The sequence below is a fragment of the Lissotriton vulgaris genome, chromosome 9, assembly GCF_964263255.1.
Source record: "Lissotriton vulgaris chromosome 9, aLisVul1.2, whole genome shotgun sequence".
NCBI lineage: Eukaryota > Metazoa > Chordata > Amphibia > Caudata > Salamandridae > Lissotriton > Lissotriton vulgaris.
Genome location: NC_141697.1, coordinates 479437180 through 479455130, shown reverse-complemented (window position 1 = coordinate 479455130; position 17951 = coordinate 479437180). Strand labels below are relative to the sequence as shown.

General features: G+C 45.2%; 1 protein-coding gene across 1 annotated transcript in view; it reads right to left on the bottom strand.

Annotated features, from left to right (window-relative positions):
- SGPP1 (sphingosine-1-phosphate phosphatase 1) overlaps positions 1–17641 on the bottom strand; it is a 76505-nt gene extending 58864 nt beyond the window's left edge. The window contains exon 1 of the mRNA XM_086937934.1: positions 16657–17641. Within this exon, the coding sequence (XP_086794060.1) occupies positions 16657–17214 (558 nt within the window). The 5' untranslated portion in view covers positions 17215–17641. The remainder of the gene's footprint in view (positions 1–16656) is intronic.
- Between the last annotated feature and the right edge of the window lie 310 nt (positions 17642–17951).

Sequence of the window (17951 nt, the reverse complement as noted above, 5' to 3'; positions counted from 1 at the left end):
CCTCTTTTATCCCTCCACTATCCTTTTCAATCCAACTAACAGACTTGGATGTCCACGGCTCAAATATTTCCCTATACTAATTCACCACTAATCCTTTTTGGGTTCCAGAGTAGTGTGCTACTTGCAAAAAAGCACTTAGACGCCTCGTCATGGGTAGTAAGCGCTATATAAATAAAATTACAATACAATTAATGTAGGCAAGTTTACTTTTCTTTTACCTTAACCCTTTGTTTGCTCACATTAGCAAGAAGAGAACAGAAAAAATATTTACAACAGCTGGAGACCTGCGGGCATTAATGTAACTCAAAAATTCATAATGCATTCCTTAGAGTTTCCTATTACTGACAATAAGTGTTTGTTAATTGTCACAGGACAAACATAGTTAACTTACCAATGCAGCGCAAGTACAAAATAGGCAACAGCAGTGCAAGGAACCACAACCAGTTAGTGAACGGTTTGGAGGGGGGGGGGGGGGGGGGGGGCAGGGGCGACACACTTCTGTTACTTTTAATGAGAGCAAGAGGGCTGCAACCTTCACTCATACACAGAAGACCACCGCAGGCCGTTTTTGGGGGGATTTGTTCCTAAATGGAACACTTAAAAAGATGGTACGGCCAGGTCAACCAGAGCGCAAAGGACTGTAGAAAGAGAGAAACGTCCAACCTGGTTGCAAGTATTGATTTAATTTTAGTTGCAATTGCTATAAAGCTGACAAGCCAATTAAAGGATGACCAACGCTGTCTATCAAGGTTACATTTACAAACATATCAAAGTACAGTAGCTGAGAAAGTCAGCCATAAATAAGCCATTAGCACACAAAGAAAGTTCAGAGGTTGAGAGAAATAAAACATGGAAAGGAAAATGAAGCATAAATCATGAGACAACAATCAGCATGTTTTGGATCGGAACTGCCGGTTGTGCAGGTACACAGTGAGTGTAATTCAATCAGTAGATCTACCATCTTTGGCCCACTGAGATAGCTGAAGGTTTTATGAATACGAACTACTAAACTTGGGTCAAAAAGATCGATTCCCAGAAATTGCACACAAAAAAAGGTAACTTTTTAATTTGAGATTTTAATCCTTTTAGATCTTTTGGATAAGAGGTATTAGTTCGGTTTAACAAAAACCTAAATGGATTAGTGGGGGAAACATCCTCAACGACGACTCCGGAACAACGAGTTCTGGAGTCACACAAGCCGAACAACGAAGCAGCCTAAAACCACGTATGTGCATGGTTTAGGCTAAGCCGGTCTAGTGTTCGTATTCGTTTTTAAAGGGTGGGGTTTGGGTTTTCAAGGGGTGGGGGATTCGGGGTAGTTTTAAGGGGTAGTTTTTTTAGGGTGTAGGTGTGGGTTAGGGGTATTTTGTAGAGGGTCGGAGGGGTACAGATTATTTTTTAAAGGAGAGGGAGATTTCGGTCTTTTTTGGGGAGTGGCAGGGATACAGATTAGTTTTTAGGGGTATTCATAGTTTTAAGGAGGTTGGAGATGTGTATTTAGGGTGTAGGTGGGGTTAGGGGTATTTTGTAGAGGGTCGGAGGGGTACAGATTATTTTTTAAAGGAGAGGGAGATTCCGGTAGTTTTTGGGGGGTGGGAGGGGTACAGATTAGTTTTTTGGGGTGGAGGGGTTATGGGTTGTTTTAAGGAGGTTGGAGGTGTGTATTTAGGGTTTAGTGAGAGAAGGAGGGAGTGGTAAACTCAGCCACAGATAGCGGTTTCCCATGCATGCATTTACCACGAAACATTGTGGTAAAGAAATGCATGGTAAAGCTAGTCGTGGTTAAGATGTGGTCATAGTAGAAACTGTGTTGTTCAGGTAGGCATTGTAAAGGAACTCGTTCCGACATACAACTGATTAGTGGTATGTTTGATACACCAAAACAAGAGGATTTGTTAAATTGGGATCTCAAACTTAATCTGTAGTCGAGATACAGTAGTAAAAATGATGGGCTCTGTTTTTTAGTATGTAGCATTTAACATTAAAGATCATTCTATGACAATTGATTGCTTTTACTTTCGAATTACTGTAGATGCAGGAAATATTACAATTAGTTTTATTTGGAATAAATTGTTGATTGGATGTCCGATTGGATCTCAAAGACGCCTACATTACAATTCTCATTTCCCCCCTCACAGACGGTTTCTACAATTTCAATGGATGTCCCAGATTTTAGAGTTCACCGTCCTTCCTTGCGGTCAGTCTTCCGCTCCATGGGGCTTTACCATGGTGATGAAACCTGTGGTCAAGCTCATAAGAGCACTGGGCGTCGGGTTGATAGTCTATCTAGACGACATCTTAATCTTGAATCTATGTCCAAATCGCCTGTCAACTCATCTGCAGACGACCATCGATCTACGACAATCTCCCAGCTTTGTAGTCAACAAGAAGACATCCCAATCCCTTCGCAGAATATTCAGTAGCTGGAATTTGTAGTGAATTCAGTCAAAGCTACCCTGAACCTTACCTCTTGCAAGTGTTCCAAAATAAAACACGAATTCAAGAGAACTCTGACCAGACAAACGATTTTCCTAAGGCTCTCAGCCCGGGTAGTAGGCCTCCATTCATCGTCAATACAGGCCATTTTTCCAGACCCCTTGCATTGCTGCGCACAACAGTACCTCAAGATCTTTCACTTGCAACAGGGTCTCACGTATTCCCAATCCGTGCCCCTTTTGAAGGAAGCAAAAATGGTAGATCTTCCATATGGAGACATGGAATGGCAGGGCCATCTTTGGCTCTTAACTTGATCTGGTGATAGAATCAGACGCCAGCGGTTCGGGAGCCTGCTGCGGGTAAAACTGTCTTCCACAGAGCAGGCTCTTCATGTTAACTGCTTGGGATTGCTAGTAGGCTCTTTTGAGGTGAAATGTTGGACCAAAGACATAACCCAATGCTGTGCGCTCTTCAAGATGGACAATGTTGCGGCAGTCCGCTACAACAACCATCTAGGTGGGATGAGATTGGAGGCTTTCTCTGATCTTGCTCAGGCCCTTTGAGAGTACTGGTTAGCCAACCAAATTTAAATCAAGGCAGAACATCTCTAGGGAACCTCCAATCACGTGACAGACTGGCCTTCCTATCATTGGTCGAATGGCAGTCTCCAGAAACTTTGACCAAGGGTGTTCCAGGATCTTCTGAACCATTGGGGCCCATTCACGATCGGTGTTCCAGGATCTTCTGAACCATTGGGGCCCATTCACGATCAATCTCTTTGCCTCATGACTGGATCATCAGTTGGAAAAGTACTGCAGATGGCAACCGGGTCCCAACAAAATAGCGACCAAAGCATTCCTCCAGGACTGGAGTGAGGTGAAAGGGTATGCCTGTCCTCCATTTGCAATGATTAGGAGACTGTCCACTCATGACAGAGTGCAGACCTAGTGGTAATTACCCGATGTGGAGGTCTCAAATCGGATTTCAAATTCTGATGGGACTTCCTTGGGATTTTCCAATCTCTCTACTCCCGTTTCAGGCTCTCCTAAGAGATCCCCAGGGAAATCCACACCATCTGTTACTCACGCGTTCACTCAGTTTTATGGCATGGCGGATTACAGGGAATATTGGGAAGTCCAAGGGATTTCTGAAGAAGCTGCCACCTTACTTGCCAGAGCCTGGGCACATAGCACAAATAAAAGATACCGCTCTGCATGGTCACAATGGGGGGGGGGGGGGGGGGGGGGGGGGTTGGTGTCATCAACAGTATTTGAATCCAGTGGGGGCAGAGGTTTACATTTTGAATTTCTTGGCAGCCTTGGCTTAGGAGGATCTGGCTTATAGGTCGAATAATACCTTTAGATCAGCCATTTGTGCTGGCTACATTCAAATTGATGGACATCTAGTCGAAGAGCGTCCTCTTGTTTGTTAACTCCTTAGGGGCATCTGATCATCTGTCCGTCTGGAACCCTGATAGTCTACTTTGTTGGATGTTACGGTTTTGCTCTTATTTAAACCATGGTCTTCTAATAAGTACCGATCTAGGAAACAGATGTTGGCAAAATTAGACACTCTGTGGCAGAGTATCGGATGGGAGAGCCCTGGATTTTACAGGTAGAGTATTGACTCCAGACTGAGTGACATTTAATGTTTCCAGAAGAACAAATATGTAATTCGAAAACTGTCATACCCAGCCTTCTCAAATGTCCCAAAATTGTGTTAGAGCACTGAAGTCTCACCAGTCTATGACCAATGATATACGAACTCAGGGTGAGTGACAATTACTCTCACGAAACCTCCTAAAGCAGTTTCTTTCCCAACCATTGCTATGTGGGTCCGATGGGCCATGCAAGAAGCAGGGATTGATGTTTCCCGATTTAGGAGCTCATTCTGTAAGGGGGGGCCATGGCCACCTAAGCTTTTTCATTGGGAGCTCGTTTGGAGGACATTCTAAATGCTGTAAATTGGTCCTCAGATTCTATCTTCAAAAGGTTTTATTTTAAGCCAGTTACAATTCTGGCATCTCTGGTGCTGAAAAAGCTTCAAAGCTAGCCTCCAGTACTGAGACAGAATGAAAAATGTCCTAGCAATCATAATGGAAAGTTTCAATTCTATAAAGGACTCCGAAGCGAGGATTAGCTCACCCTCTGTTAAAAATATTGGTTAATCCCGCCCAATAAGAATTACTGTGTAAGAATGATTTTGCTCTTAATGATGATGATGTATAGTGCTCATGATGAATATTTCGATATTTCATTTTGTGGTGTATTTGCATATCAGCTAGTTTCTCATGCTCGTTTAGAACGTAATGAGGTTAGCTAGAATCTTACATCACTCGTTTGTTTTATTTGGGACGGATATGAATACACAAGAGTGATCCTGGAAATGATCTGCTGTGTTCGCAGGAATAAAGAGGAAGATGGAATGTCCGAGGAAGGTTGAGAGGATGAACTGTTAGCCTTTGTTTCCCAATGACTTATGGGAAATGTGAAGTCAATAAAGACTTTTAAAGGATGCAGGTTAATAAAAATGAAAGTTGAAGCCTAATCCTACCCTTCAAGTCTTAATAGAATTGAAACTTTCTGTTACGCTAGCTAGGACATTTTTAATTCTTACTCTCTTTGCTGAGAATGTAAAGTGCCAGGGTCCTCTTCTGGCACACAATAATCTCAGTGCTCTACACACAGGTTTTTCAATATACAAATAAATTCTAGATTTGTCAGTTGTAGGGGAATGTGTTATTGAGCTCACTTCCTACAGTAACTTCTTCTGTTTGGGATCAACAATTCAGAACTTGTGAGCTAGAATTCATTTGTTCATTCCTCTTAAATAAAATCTCACATTAGTTTATATAGAAAGTGGAAAGGACCCCTCTTACTGTACAGGCAGTAGGGTGTAGAAACCTGGGTCTCCTTTGGTTCTGATAACTTTTCCCCAGCCTACAGCTTGTGGGCTTCTGCCATTTGCTTACACATCAAAGCTGGTTGACATGTTAACCCCTTCGAGGCTGATGACGAGCTGGGCTCGTCATGGTGTAGCCTCCTCGCACACTGATGACGAGCCCAGCTCGTCATGTAAAGTGCGTTTTTTTAAAAGTCAGCATACCAGCAGAATAAGAGCAGCGCGCATGTGGTTAAAGGTGACTTAATGATCGCAGACCTTTAGAACTACCAACTTAAGAGGCAAGACTTTGTTTCCAAAAATACCACAAAAGGGAGGGCGGGGGGAACTAGACGCAGGCAATAAACTAAGGGAAGATATGACACTACAGGTTTGAATTCAAAATCTTTACTATGCACGTATATTGATTAACAGATGTACTGATCTTTGTTTATTTGCAACATAGTTAAGACATACACAAACACCAATAAAAAACAAAACATGTTATGAAAAGAAAAAACTGATTTCCCAAGTTATTGTTTCTAACACTGGTAGGAAAGTTCGAAGACCTTGCTTATTTCCCAATCTGACATGAGCTAAAAGAGAACCGTATCATGACTGTTGCGTGTATATATTTTTTTGTTACTTTTTAAAATTTGTTTTTAGCTCTCTTATTTGGACCGATGGGACACTTCTGGATGTTTCTTTTATAATTGACTAGCAGCCCGTCCCGACGTTGTCCGGGTATGAATTGCTGCTGGCCAGTAGTATATTGTTTTGTAGGATTTCGTTTTGATAGCGTTTCTTATCTGTGACAGGCCTGTGAAACGCTCCGATTCACAGAGCACTGCTGATGCACTTAAGAGTGCGCGTTCAGTAGTGTGTGAACTCTAGTTTCCCTATTTTATTTTTCCTTGCAATATTATATATCGCGAACTCGACTACATGGCATGAGCACAATTTACATTACAGAAGAACACATTCATTTGTGGTAGGCACGGGGAGACAAACCGATTTGCCTGGAATCACAGGATGTTGAGCTGATGCAGAGATTCGAACGTAGCTCCCCAGCTCTAAAGTTCGCAATTCTAGAACTTGTGGCGGGAGGTGTGTCTAAAAGTGTATGTCGGTGCTGCCCATCAATGAGAGAGACCTGTGCATTTTTCAAATGGGTGGTGAAAAAATGTTAGTATGTTGCTGGAGATGTGGGCCGCCGTGCCACCAATGTACTTACCGGGGAGGGTAAACACCCATTATTCCGCAACTTTCTTTCCACATACCATCACTCCTAATACTTTCATTACGAAAGTACCATGACTCCGCAATGCCATTATAACGCATGGCATTACATTTTATATGCTTTTACCACGCATACATTTACAACGAAATTCGTTGTAAATGCATGAATGGTAAAAGAATGTTTTTTTTTTAATGTTTGGATGAGGTAAGTATGGGTATAGGGGGTATATGTTTTGGGGTACTGAGGTATATTTTTTGGGGTGTTTGGGTATTTGAAGGGTTCAGATATAGTTTTGGGTTATGGGGTACAGGGGTAGTTTTAGGGTTTAGGGATAGGTATGGGTTTTGGGGTACAGGGGTATTTTAAGGGTTCAGGGCTAGGTTGGGTTTTGGGGTACAGGAGTATTTTAGGGTTCAGGGCTAGGTTTGAGTTTTGGGGTATAGGGGTATTTTTTGGGTTCAGGGGTAGGTTTGGGTTTTGGGGTACAGGGGTATTTTAAGGGTTCAGGGCTAGGTTGGGTTTTGGGGTACAGGGGTATTTTAGGGTTCAGGGCTAGGTTTGGGTTTTGGGGTACAGGGGTATTTTAGGGTTCAGGGGTAGGTTTGAGTTTTGGGGTACAGGGTTATTTTTAGGGTTCAGGGGTAGGTTTGAGTTTTGGGGTACAGGGTTATTTTTAGGGTTCAGGGGTAGGTTTGGGTTTTGGGTACAGGGGTATTTTAAGGGTTATGGGCTAGGTTTGGGTTTTGGGGTACAGGGGTATTTTAGGGTACAGGGGTAGGTTTGGGTTTTGGGGTACAGTGGTATTTTTAGGGTTCAGGGCTAGGTTTGGGTTTTGGGGTACAGGGGTATTTTTAGGGTTCAGGAGTCAGGGTGGGTTATGATTATGGGGTGCAGGGGTACTTAAAGGGAGCAGGGTGGGATTAGCACACGATATGAGACATGGCATGAAGGGCGGAACGTACCACACGCCCCCAGCGTTTGTCACGCCCCTAGCACACGCCCACAGCACAACGCAGACACGCCCACAAGGGACTACTTTGCTGGCACAGTTCTTTTACCTTTTAAATGTATATGGTGGGTGTCTGCATAGCCTATGTCCTTCTGCTGCAACTGCCCTTTCCAACGCTGTATTGGGTGTTGTGATTGGTACTGTGGTTCCTGAAATTACCCACCTCAAAGGTTTGGGCTCTCTCTTTATTATATTAGTATAGATAGATAAACTAGTACCTGGAATAAAAGAGCAATTAGACAACCCCTTGGGATAGCAGACACTCGTCAAAACACCACTGACCAACAGAGAGACCTTGGGACAGTTATTACCTTATTATTTTGTAATTCGTTTGTATTTATTTTGCTTAGCAGAGCTTTACTGCATATAAATGAATGCTTGTCCACTTGGGCAGAACTGAACAACTGGTGTTGTAATGGGAGTTGTATGTTGTATTTTTCTATACTCGGGTCTCATGGGATGAATCGATCTAAATTAGCTGGAAAGTGGGCGATTTATGGTAATTTGTGGAGATTTATGGAACTGCCCCTTTTTTTACTTGCCTTGCACTCGATTACTTTAGATTGAGAATAATTATTTCAAAACAAATTAACTCAGCCCACTGGGACAGGATTTGCTAACTGTTGTTTAATTCGAGGGCTCAAGCAATGCGGCGCCCGTTTTGTACCTCAGTTTCGGTGTAGGTATTGACTGCTACAAGATTTGTTTAGGACACGTTAATCAAGAATATTATGTTTAAAAATTTAATTTGTTGACCAGATGGATTGATAATTCTGTTGACAAATTACTTACCTTCAGTAACGCCTTACCTGGTTGAGATAGGATTTAGCCGCACCTTTTAATTTTCCACGTGTCAGACTGGATCCAAAAGATTTTTCTTCGAGCAATACCCCTGCGCCCGTAGGTAGTGTCAGTCGGGTCCGTGCCGATGTGACGTCTGCGTCACCTACGTAGCCACCACCTTGGCGGGCTGATGTCAGTTACTGGTCACGACTTTCCACGCCAGCAGCGCAAAGCCATGAAATGCACTGAAATTGAGATGTTTCTGAACAACTAGGGCACTGAAAGGGATCAACCCCCGACCACAGAAACCTGCAGTGCGATGAGTATGAGTGGGTCGATAAGGAATCTGCGGCTAGATCATGTCTCTACCAGATAGGAGGGTGTTAACGAAGGTAAGTAACTTGTCCATCCGATACAGACATCTAGCTGCAGATTCCTTACCTTTGACTAGCTACCCAAGCAATACCATCCCAAGAGGAGGGACTGCGGACAAACTTAGACCAGGAAATCCTGCAGGACAGAGCAGTCAAAAAGGATGTCCCTGCTGACTGGAGTGTCCAAAAGGGGGTGGCGATGGAAGGAGCATCTGAAGCAATCAAACACTCACACCCAGTCAAAAGATCTGGGTTCAATCCATCACCGTTCTTTAGCCCACTCTGCCACGCCAGTTCAGACATGGCTATATGCAAATCAGTCTGACCCTGTGCCTCATGGGAATAGTCCAGCCCGAACTGCCAAACCATGTCTTCCCTGGACCGGACACAAGCTTCCGAGGACCGGTTTCTGGCATTCCATGTCTGAACTGGGGTGGCAGAGTGGGCTAAAGAACGGCGATGGATTAAACCCAGATCTTTTGACTGGGTGTGAGTGTTTGATTGATTTAGATGCTCCGTCCATCACCACCCCGTTTTGTACCGACTTGAGTGTCCAGGTAGAGTGCTTTGTGAACCTGTACAGGGACGCCCATGTTGCTGCCTGACAAATGTCGATGACTGGAACTCCACGTTGCAAAGCCATTGTTGCAGCCTTGGCTCTGGTGGAGTGAACCCTTAAGCCTTCAGGAGACTGCTTTTTGGCAATAGTGTATGAAATTGTGATGCAGAGGATGACCCGTCGCAAGATAGTCCTCTTATGCACACCACAACCTTTCTTAAGGACCACATACCATACAAAGAGTTGGTCGTCCACACGGAACTCATTTGGGCGGTCAAGGTGAATGAACATGCTCTTTTTGGGTCCAGACAGTGGAGTCGCTGCACTTCTTGAGAGGGGTGTGGAGGAGCGTTGAAAGTGGGCAAGGTGACCGATTGCCCCACATGGAATGGTGTTACCACTTTCAGGAGGAAAGTGGAAAGCACCAAATTTATCACAAAATATTGTCAGGTAAGGAGGCCTGGATGACAAAGCCTGCAAATCGCTTACCCTCCTAGCAATGTGATTACCACTATAGAGGCTGTTTTGATGGTAAGCAGCCAGCGAGGGCAGTTGTGCGGAGGCTCGATTGGACCACACATCAGAAAGGTAAGAATCAAATTAACATCACACTGAGGTATAATGAAAGAGGAACGTCGGAACATATGTAGAAGCCCCTTAAGAAATCGGTTTACAATAGGAGATATAAATAATAAGGGTTGATCTGGCAACCTCAAGATGGCAGACATGGCCAAAAGGTACCTTTTTAGAGTTCCACGAGCAGGGCCCTGTTGGACTAACGTCAAAATAAAGAGACGTATTTGAGAGAGGGAAGCAGAAAGAGGATCAATGAACCTTTCTGTACAATATTTTACAAACTTCTGCCATCAGCAGGCGTACACAGTCTTGGTAGAGGGATGCCTATGAGAGGATGGTATAATGCGGTCAACTGCCACCACTCAATCTCCATGCAAGAAGGCGTAGAGGTGATAGGCCCGATTGGAGGATTCTCCCCTGATACTGAGACAGAAAATCCTCCCAAAGAGGCAGCCTGATCTGAGGATCGATGCTCAATTGTAAAAGCTCGGGGTATCAAACTTTCAGTGCACAGTCCGGCGCCACAAGAATAACATAACCAAACGTGTATTTGTAAAGTGCATGTTCACCCAGACGGGTATCTTGGAGCAGAATAACTGAGGTTTATTTTTACCCAACTCAATGGTACTCGTTGTGTCGACCGCAGAAGGATTAAAGGCTGAGTGGACCCACCAGAGATTTTAACCTATGATGATGAGGTCGAACAAATTCCACTGCAGAGTACATATTAGTCCACTGAACCACCAGACCCAGCGACTTGGGCCTGGTCGCTCTTGATCTTCATGAGCACTCTGGACAAGGGTAGTGTGGGTGGAAAGGCGTATAGGAGGCCTGAGCTCCACTCGAGATGAAAATCATCTTTGAGCGAGAGCTGCCTTGGAAACTCCAGAGCACTAAACTATTAACATTGCACGTTCTTGTCAAGAGCATCCAGATCCAACCAAGGCTCTTCCCACTGTTGAGACATTGAGCCACCTCCGGATGGAGATGTCATCCATGATCTGCTATGCATCGACGTTTGAGTTGGTCTTCCCAAGAGTTCAGAGAATCTGCCAGATGTTGAACAACCAGAGATATGCCCTGATGTTCAAGTCATGTCCAGAGACGAAGGGCTTCTTGACAGAGGGTTCACGCCCCCTCCCTTCCCTGCTTCTTGCAGTACCACACAGCGGCAGTTTTGTCCGTGAACACTTGAACCAGCTTTAACTTGATTGAAGGAAGAACAGCTTTCAATGCCAAGGGAATCACTCGGAGCTCGAGCAGGCTGATGTGGAGTCCGGATTCCGCCAGAGACCGTTGCCCTCTGATCTCCACCTCTCCCAGATGCCAACCTCATCCCAGGAATGACTCGTCAGTGACTACTGTTTGGTCTGGTTGGGGAAGGAGAGGAGTATGCCTCTTACCCAATCGGGGTTGGTCAGCCATCACTGCAGGTCCTGTACAGTTCCCTCTCAGATTTGCACCATGTCTGAGAGATTCCCCTGATGTTGCGCCCACTAGAACTCAAAGTCCCACTGCAGAGTCTCCATATACCAGTTGGTCTGTGTCACTAGCAGGACGCAGGGTGGCCATGAGGCCCAGCAGCCTCAGAGTCTTTCTCATCGAAATCCAGGATTGAGCTTAAAACATCGGTATCAAAGCCTGAAGACCCTGAATTAGCCACTCAGCAGGATAGGTCCGAAACTGCACCGTGTCCAGAACAGCTTAGATGAAAAGGAACATCTGAAACAGAGTCAGGTGTGAGTTCCGCACGTTGATAGAGAACCCCAGCGAATGTAGTCTAGATGTGGGAGATGACAGCCTGGGGCGAGCCCTCCTTCAACAGCCAGTAATCAAGATAGAGGGAAGACTGACACCCCTGTTTTGAGCAACCACCACTGCTATCACCTTGATTAACACTTGAGGGGTGCTGGTAAGGCCAAAGGGGAACCCGGTGAACTGAAAGTGGTGGTGGCCTACCATAAATCACATGTAGCTCCCATGAGCAGGCAGGACAGGAATGTGCAAATATGCATTCTGTAAGTCCAACACTACCATCCAGTCTCCTGGGTCCATGGCATAGAAGACCTGAGCCAGAGTGACCATTTTGAACTTTTTGGGGAGGAAGTAGTTGACATCGGCTCCTGTATTTTAAATTCCTTAATAGGGTGTACTACTCCCCCGAGCGCCTGCACAGATGTGGATTACGAGACAATCCCAGCTGTGAGCGTTGCACAGCACAATCTGCTGATTTCTTACATCTTGCCTGGCTGTGCCCTAAGGTGGCAGACTTTTGGCATGAGGTCTACTTAGAGGTAAACAGGGTCACTGAACTGTCGTTATCCCCTGAACCGCTGCTCGCGCTACTGGGATATTCCAAGGATATAGCGCAGGAATTTTGTCGCCGTGTTGATATAGCCTTCCTGGTGGCAAGGCGTTGCGTAACACTTACCTGGATGAGAGGGCCCTTTCCTACACTAAACAGATGGGCCAGGGATAAGGTATATTGCTGCACACAAACAGGACTGTACAGCGAATTGCTATCCCCTCGAAATCGACCGAAGAACTACTGGGCGCTGTACCTGGAGAGGAGGCCTGTGGTAGACTATGCTGACACTGACGACACAAGATCTGACTTGAGGGCGTTGCGCGTGAGGGGAACACAACACAAGCAACTAGCATACTGACGCAGCCGATGTTGTAGAGTGACTGGGTGATGACAGCAATTGGTGACCCCCACTACGGGACGTGATGATGTACTGTCTATGATTGACTGCACTTATTTCGGGATAGCTGACTGGGCTACTGGATGGGAGCGGGAAGGCAGAAGAGATATGTATTGACAATGTATATATTGGACTCCACGTGAAGAATTGATTTGTGGGGAATTCCTACGTATGTTAAGGGTGGGACAACGATAATGGTCGAGAATACTATGCAAAACCTGCAACTTATAACTGCTCACTCTGATGTGTCTGTCGAAGTTACTGCCAACCTGATTGTAATCCATTTTGTTCTTTCCTTTTATGATATGCCAAAAATAAAATAATTAAAAAAAATAATATATATATATATATATATATATATATATATATATATATATATATATATATATATATATATATATACACACACGTGAACAAGGCTGTCCGCAGCCGAAACATGTTGTTAGGTGAATAAACACCCTTGGAGTTGCAGAAGAGTCGCGTTTGTTTTGTGATCTTAGAGCACTACTACTTTGGAACTTTTGGAATTGTAATTACTGGCGTGCTCGGCCGGCATTGGTGCCACCTCCCTTGGGGCCGCAGGCAGCACATCAGAGCGGACTTTGAAAACATATATATCACGCTCCAATTCCTCCTCACTTCAGAGAAAGATGACAGCACTCGGGGGTTACTCTTCGAAAAAGTGCAGGTTTATTTACTTCTTGCAGGCACCCTCCACAAACGCGTTTCGGCGTGCTGCCTTCGTCAGTGTGGTAATAAAATTTACATGATTACATCGTGATTCTTTCACTGATAATATGTACCATCACAATTACTCACAGACAGAGAATTGGTGAAACTCTTTGATACATCAGCCCACTTTTCTAGCGAGTGAATATTGATAGTAGGTGAATTGTCAAACACTACAGGCTTTAAACATTCAATACAAGGTGTAGTGACAGGTGCTAAGAGTGCTGTCCCCAAGCTTCTGGGATAGTGGCGGAAACAGGACACCAGATGTTTGGAAAACATGGAACGCAGTGTCACTTGGAATGCAGCTGCAAAAAGTTCTTCCCAAGTTCAACAAAGATTGGAGTGATATTGTTTGTATTTGTAATGATTCAGCTATGTATATGGAAAAGTTGTGTGATGACCTGTCAAAATCAATACCTGAGCTGAAGTGATTACCTGTAAGAGATCCTTGGCACTTGCTAAATGGTGTGCTGAAAGCATCTTTACAATCCTCAGAGTTAATGAAGAATGCTATTTACTTTGTAGTCCATTCTAGTGCACAGCTTCATTAAGCTTGGAGAGAGGAGTTGGCCCAACGGCTAGGACGGTCGACCTTGAATCTGGGGAACTGGGTTCGAGTCTCTGCAATGACATTGAACATCCTGGGATTCTGGGCAAATACTTAATCTCCCTGTGCCTAACAAAAAAATGAATGTGTCCTCATGTAACGCAACTTGTGCTATGTAAAGCTCTCTGATACCCAATACCTTTGAGTCAAGTTTGCGTTACATAAAACGGTGTTAGAAAAAAGCATGGGAACTCAAATGCCAACATTTCTCATTTTGTACTTTGTGTGGCATCAAAGAAAGAGTCATCCCAACTGTGCCATTTAGACGGCAGTTTTCAGTCCTAGAGGCCGTGAATGCTATATTATCAATGTGGCAACCGTTTACATAATTTCTGCTCAGTGATGATGCCAAAGGTAAGAAATATGAGAATCTTCAGTCGCATATTGATAGTGATGTGAAAAAAAGTACTCTCATTGCTTTCTTAGGTTTTCATAGGAAAACGTGACTGCAGTAGTGGACATTATAAAAAAACTAGAGAGTCTGAAAACACTGGTTTCCCAAGTGGTCAGCATAATTGGTGTAGATGTGAAACATCTCCTTTAGAGTAGGCTGGGCAACACTTTTAGTGACTTTACATGCTCCATGTTAGAATGCTTGTCACTTGCGGAGCAAAGAAATGCTGAGGAGCAATTCAGAAAATGTTATTTTACAATGCATGAGAAATGGCTTGCAATTATGCATAGAATTGCCCCTTTACCAACCATGGCATTTGAAGTCAATGAAGCCTCACTGTGGTACTTTGCACAAGTTCTAGATCGGTTCCATAAAAGGGAATTTTCTCCAGACTTTGAAAAGTACTGATTCATTTTTGACTACTTCAATAACTCGTGAGGCATATGAGCCCAGTTCTGTACATATGCTGCAGAACCTGTCCCAGAGAATTGCAATCTTCAGATGTACCAGTACTGGCATAGAAAGCTATGTCAGTGGCCAGAGTTAGCAAACTGTGTACTTATTTTGGTGTTGCAAGTCTCAAGCAGCAACTGTAAGAGGGCCTTTTCACACATAAAAGTTTACATGAGAAGGAAAAAGCGAACGTGCATGACCAAAGTCTCACTAAAGAAGTATTGTGCTACAACATGTTTGATTTGTAGAAATCTATTTGGACCTCATATACACTGTACGTAAATTGCCTACCTCATACACTGTACGTAAATTGTCTAGGTACCATGCACTATCAGTGCAGAGAGCAAGCAATAATAATAATAGCAAAAACGTTCCAAAAACACTGTTGTTTTTAATGGCGCAAAAAATGTGTAACCACAGTTTAAGGTATTGAAATGACTGGGAAACACTGGAAAAAACACCACAAGTAAATACCAAAAATAGATCATCATCAATGGCACCTCAGCAGCTTTATTTGTAGATGTAAAATGTTCAGAGACTTGTGCGGTCAGATCGAGACTCCAGCAGGAACATGAAAGGAAGAATACTGTATTTATACCACCTTAAAAGCAAACCATATTCTCTATTCCAACCCAGTGTAGAGAGGGTTAGCAACTGAAGTGCAAACGCAAAGGTTCAACAAGTGGTGGTCTGCTATATTTTGAACAATTAGCAACTGGAACAAAAGATATTTGCAGAGACTCAAATGGTTTGCTTTTCCGTAGTTGTGGTACGAGGAGACAGCAGCAAGTGGAAGCTACACAAATGATCTGGGGAGTGAAGAACTGAGAAAGCATCCGACTTATGGAGCGCTTCTGAGGCACAGTTCTATGCATTGTCCCACTGACATATTTTATTTTGACTTCCAGAACAGTAGTGTGGGAAAAGGGTGGGCACTACTTGAGCCAGTACAAAATAGTACCCGTAGGATTTCATGTGTGCATTTATTTTGAGTACCGATGGTCGGAATAAGGGTTAACGGGTGGAATTTTGTTAGCACCAATTTCCTAAGCTTTTGTCACTTTCCAAACATTTTTTACTGGAAAAACATGACTTTAAACAATTTTACAGTCCATACTGGTGGGTCATCAAACTCTGCCCGTCTGCATTTTCATCTTAATGCCATCTATGCACTACTCAAAGTGTGCTGAACACAGGCAGACATGTTGCACAGATATCTGCTTTTCTTTCGGGGAGGTAGCACATTATTAAGACTGTAGGAATTCCCTCGTTCCAGATGCCTTTAAGCATATTAAATTAACTAGATGCTCCCAGTTGCAGCTGCAGCACATGACGGTGCTTGAGACTTGTGTGCTACAATGGGGGTGGGTGGAAGAAAGATGTTTTCCTATAAGCTGTGTGTGCTCTCATTTCACTCTTATATGCACGTTAGACGGGTGGCTGCGTTAAGCTTTTTGAACGGCAACATGTAGAATGCAAAATGACTATTTTAAAGAATTGTTCCATGTAAACAACCGTGGCAATATTCACGACTTAAACGCAATGAGGTTGGGGCCCATTGAGATACCATCAATCATATGACTGTCCAATTAACTCAGACACACTGGTAATGTGGCCCATATCTCGGTATTCACGCTGATATTTAGGTGTATCGCATGTCACTCACCAGCAGAACAAGCAGCAATCTGAGAACACCCATCCCATGCACCACTACAACCGGCGGGGAAATTGGATAGATGGAAGATAGCACCCCACCCCTGCCCCAATAGAATAACCCCCCACATCCTTTAACAAGTGACACCTTTGGCAGCAACCCTCTTTATGTGCACCAGTCACTCTCGCCCTCAAACTAAGGTGCAAAACTGCCACCCCAAAGGTGAAACGGACACAACACCCATGGGCACTCACCTGCCAACGGCCGTAGGATAGCAGCAGCACAGACAGTGGGATAGCGGTGCCGGACATGGCGTGCGTGGAGGGCATGCTGTACTCGGAGTTGTAAAACACCTCAAGCTTCAACACGGGCGGCGAGGAGGGTCGGGGGCGCCGCACTAAGTCTTTGGTACACTGGCCCAGGTACATCACCCACACCCAGACGATGATCAGCCGCCGGCCCACGTAGGGATCCACGTTCCAGATCCAGAAGGGGAAAAATGAGATACAGAAGAGCTCGTTGCCCAGCTCTGTGCCCAGGGTGAACAAGTAGTACAGCGCCCGGTTACTGATCTCGAAAGGCTGGCCTTCCTCCCCGGTTAGAGAGTTCCTGCGCTGTCCTTTACCCCAAACCCGGTCCTTGGGTGGCCTCTGCCGCAGCTCCTGGTGCTCCCGTCCATTTGCTACGATTTCTTCCGCCCCGGAGTGCTTCTCCACGGCTTCTCCTACCCCACACAGCCGCTGGAAGCGCGCCACCTTGTCCGGGTGCTGCAAGTCCTCGCAGAGCTGCCGCAGCCTCTTCAGCGTCCCCATGTTTCAAATCACGGGGCCCGGGCTCGGCGCCGCAGCTGATAACGGCTATCTCCCCTCCGGCCTGAGCCTGTATCCGGCAACGGGTGAAGGCTGCGCCGGGGCCGCCCAGCACCTGGAGGCAGTCAGCGCTGCTCGGCCTCCGCCCCTGAGAGGAGGAGCCGCGATACGACGGAACACAGGGCACTCGAGAGCAGCAGCGCAGGCCTTGCGTTATAACTGCTGACTGACTGGGAAACTCGTGAGCCGAAGCGGCCGTCTGAGGCAAAGTCAACAATGTACACACCACTCCCAGCAGGCTCCGAGGGGCAGCGCTCAGGGAACCAAGCCACACCTGCAAATGTGAGAACCCACCCCACTGACAGGCGCGAGACAGAGGCCAGTCAGCCACACAGCGGCCGGTCTTCGCCGCCACAGGGAAGCCGCTGTGACAGCAGTCACGAGACCGACCGAGTGCTTCCTCCTGGTCAGCACGAAGGCGGCTTCCTGTCGCCCATTAGAGGACCCCCTCCGTTTCAAAAGGCTTCTTGTGCAACCGTAATTAAACGAAGAGCAGATAGAAGATGTGTTGTAATGTCTACAGCGGCAGACTTAGAAGCTGGGGGTTGAGTCTTGGCGGGAGGCTCAGGCTACCTGTGATTCTGGGCAAATCACTTAAATCTCTCCGCGCCTAAAATGAAACATGTCCCTGTCCGTCTGTAACGCACTTGGTTGGTGCTAATGTTAAAGTGCTTCGATAC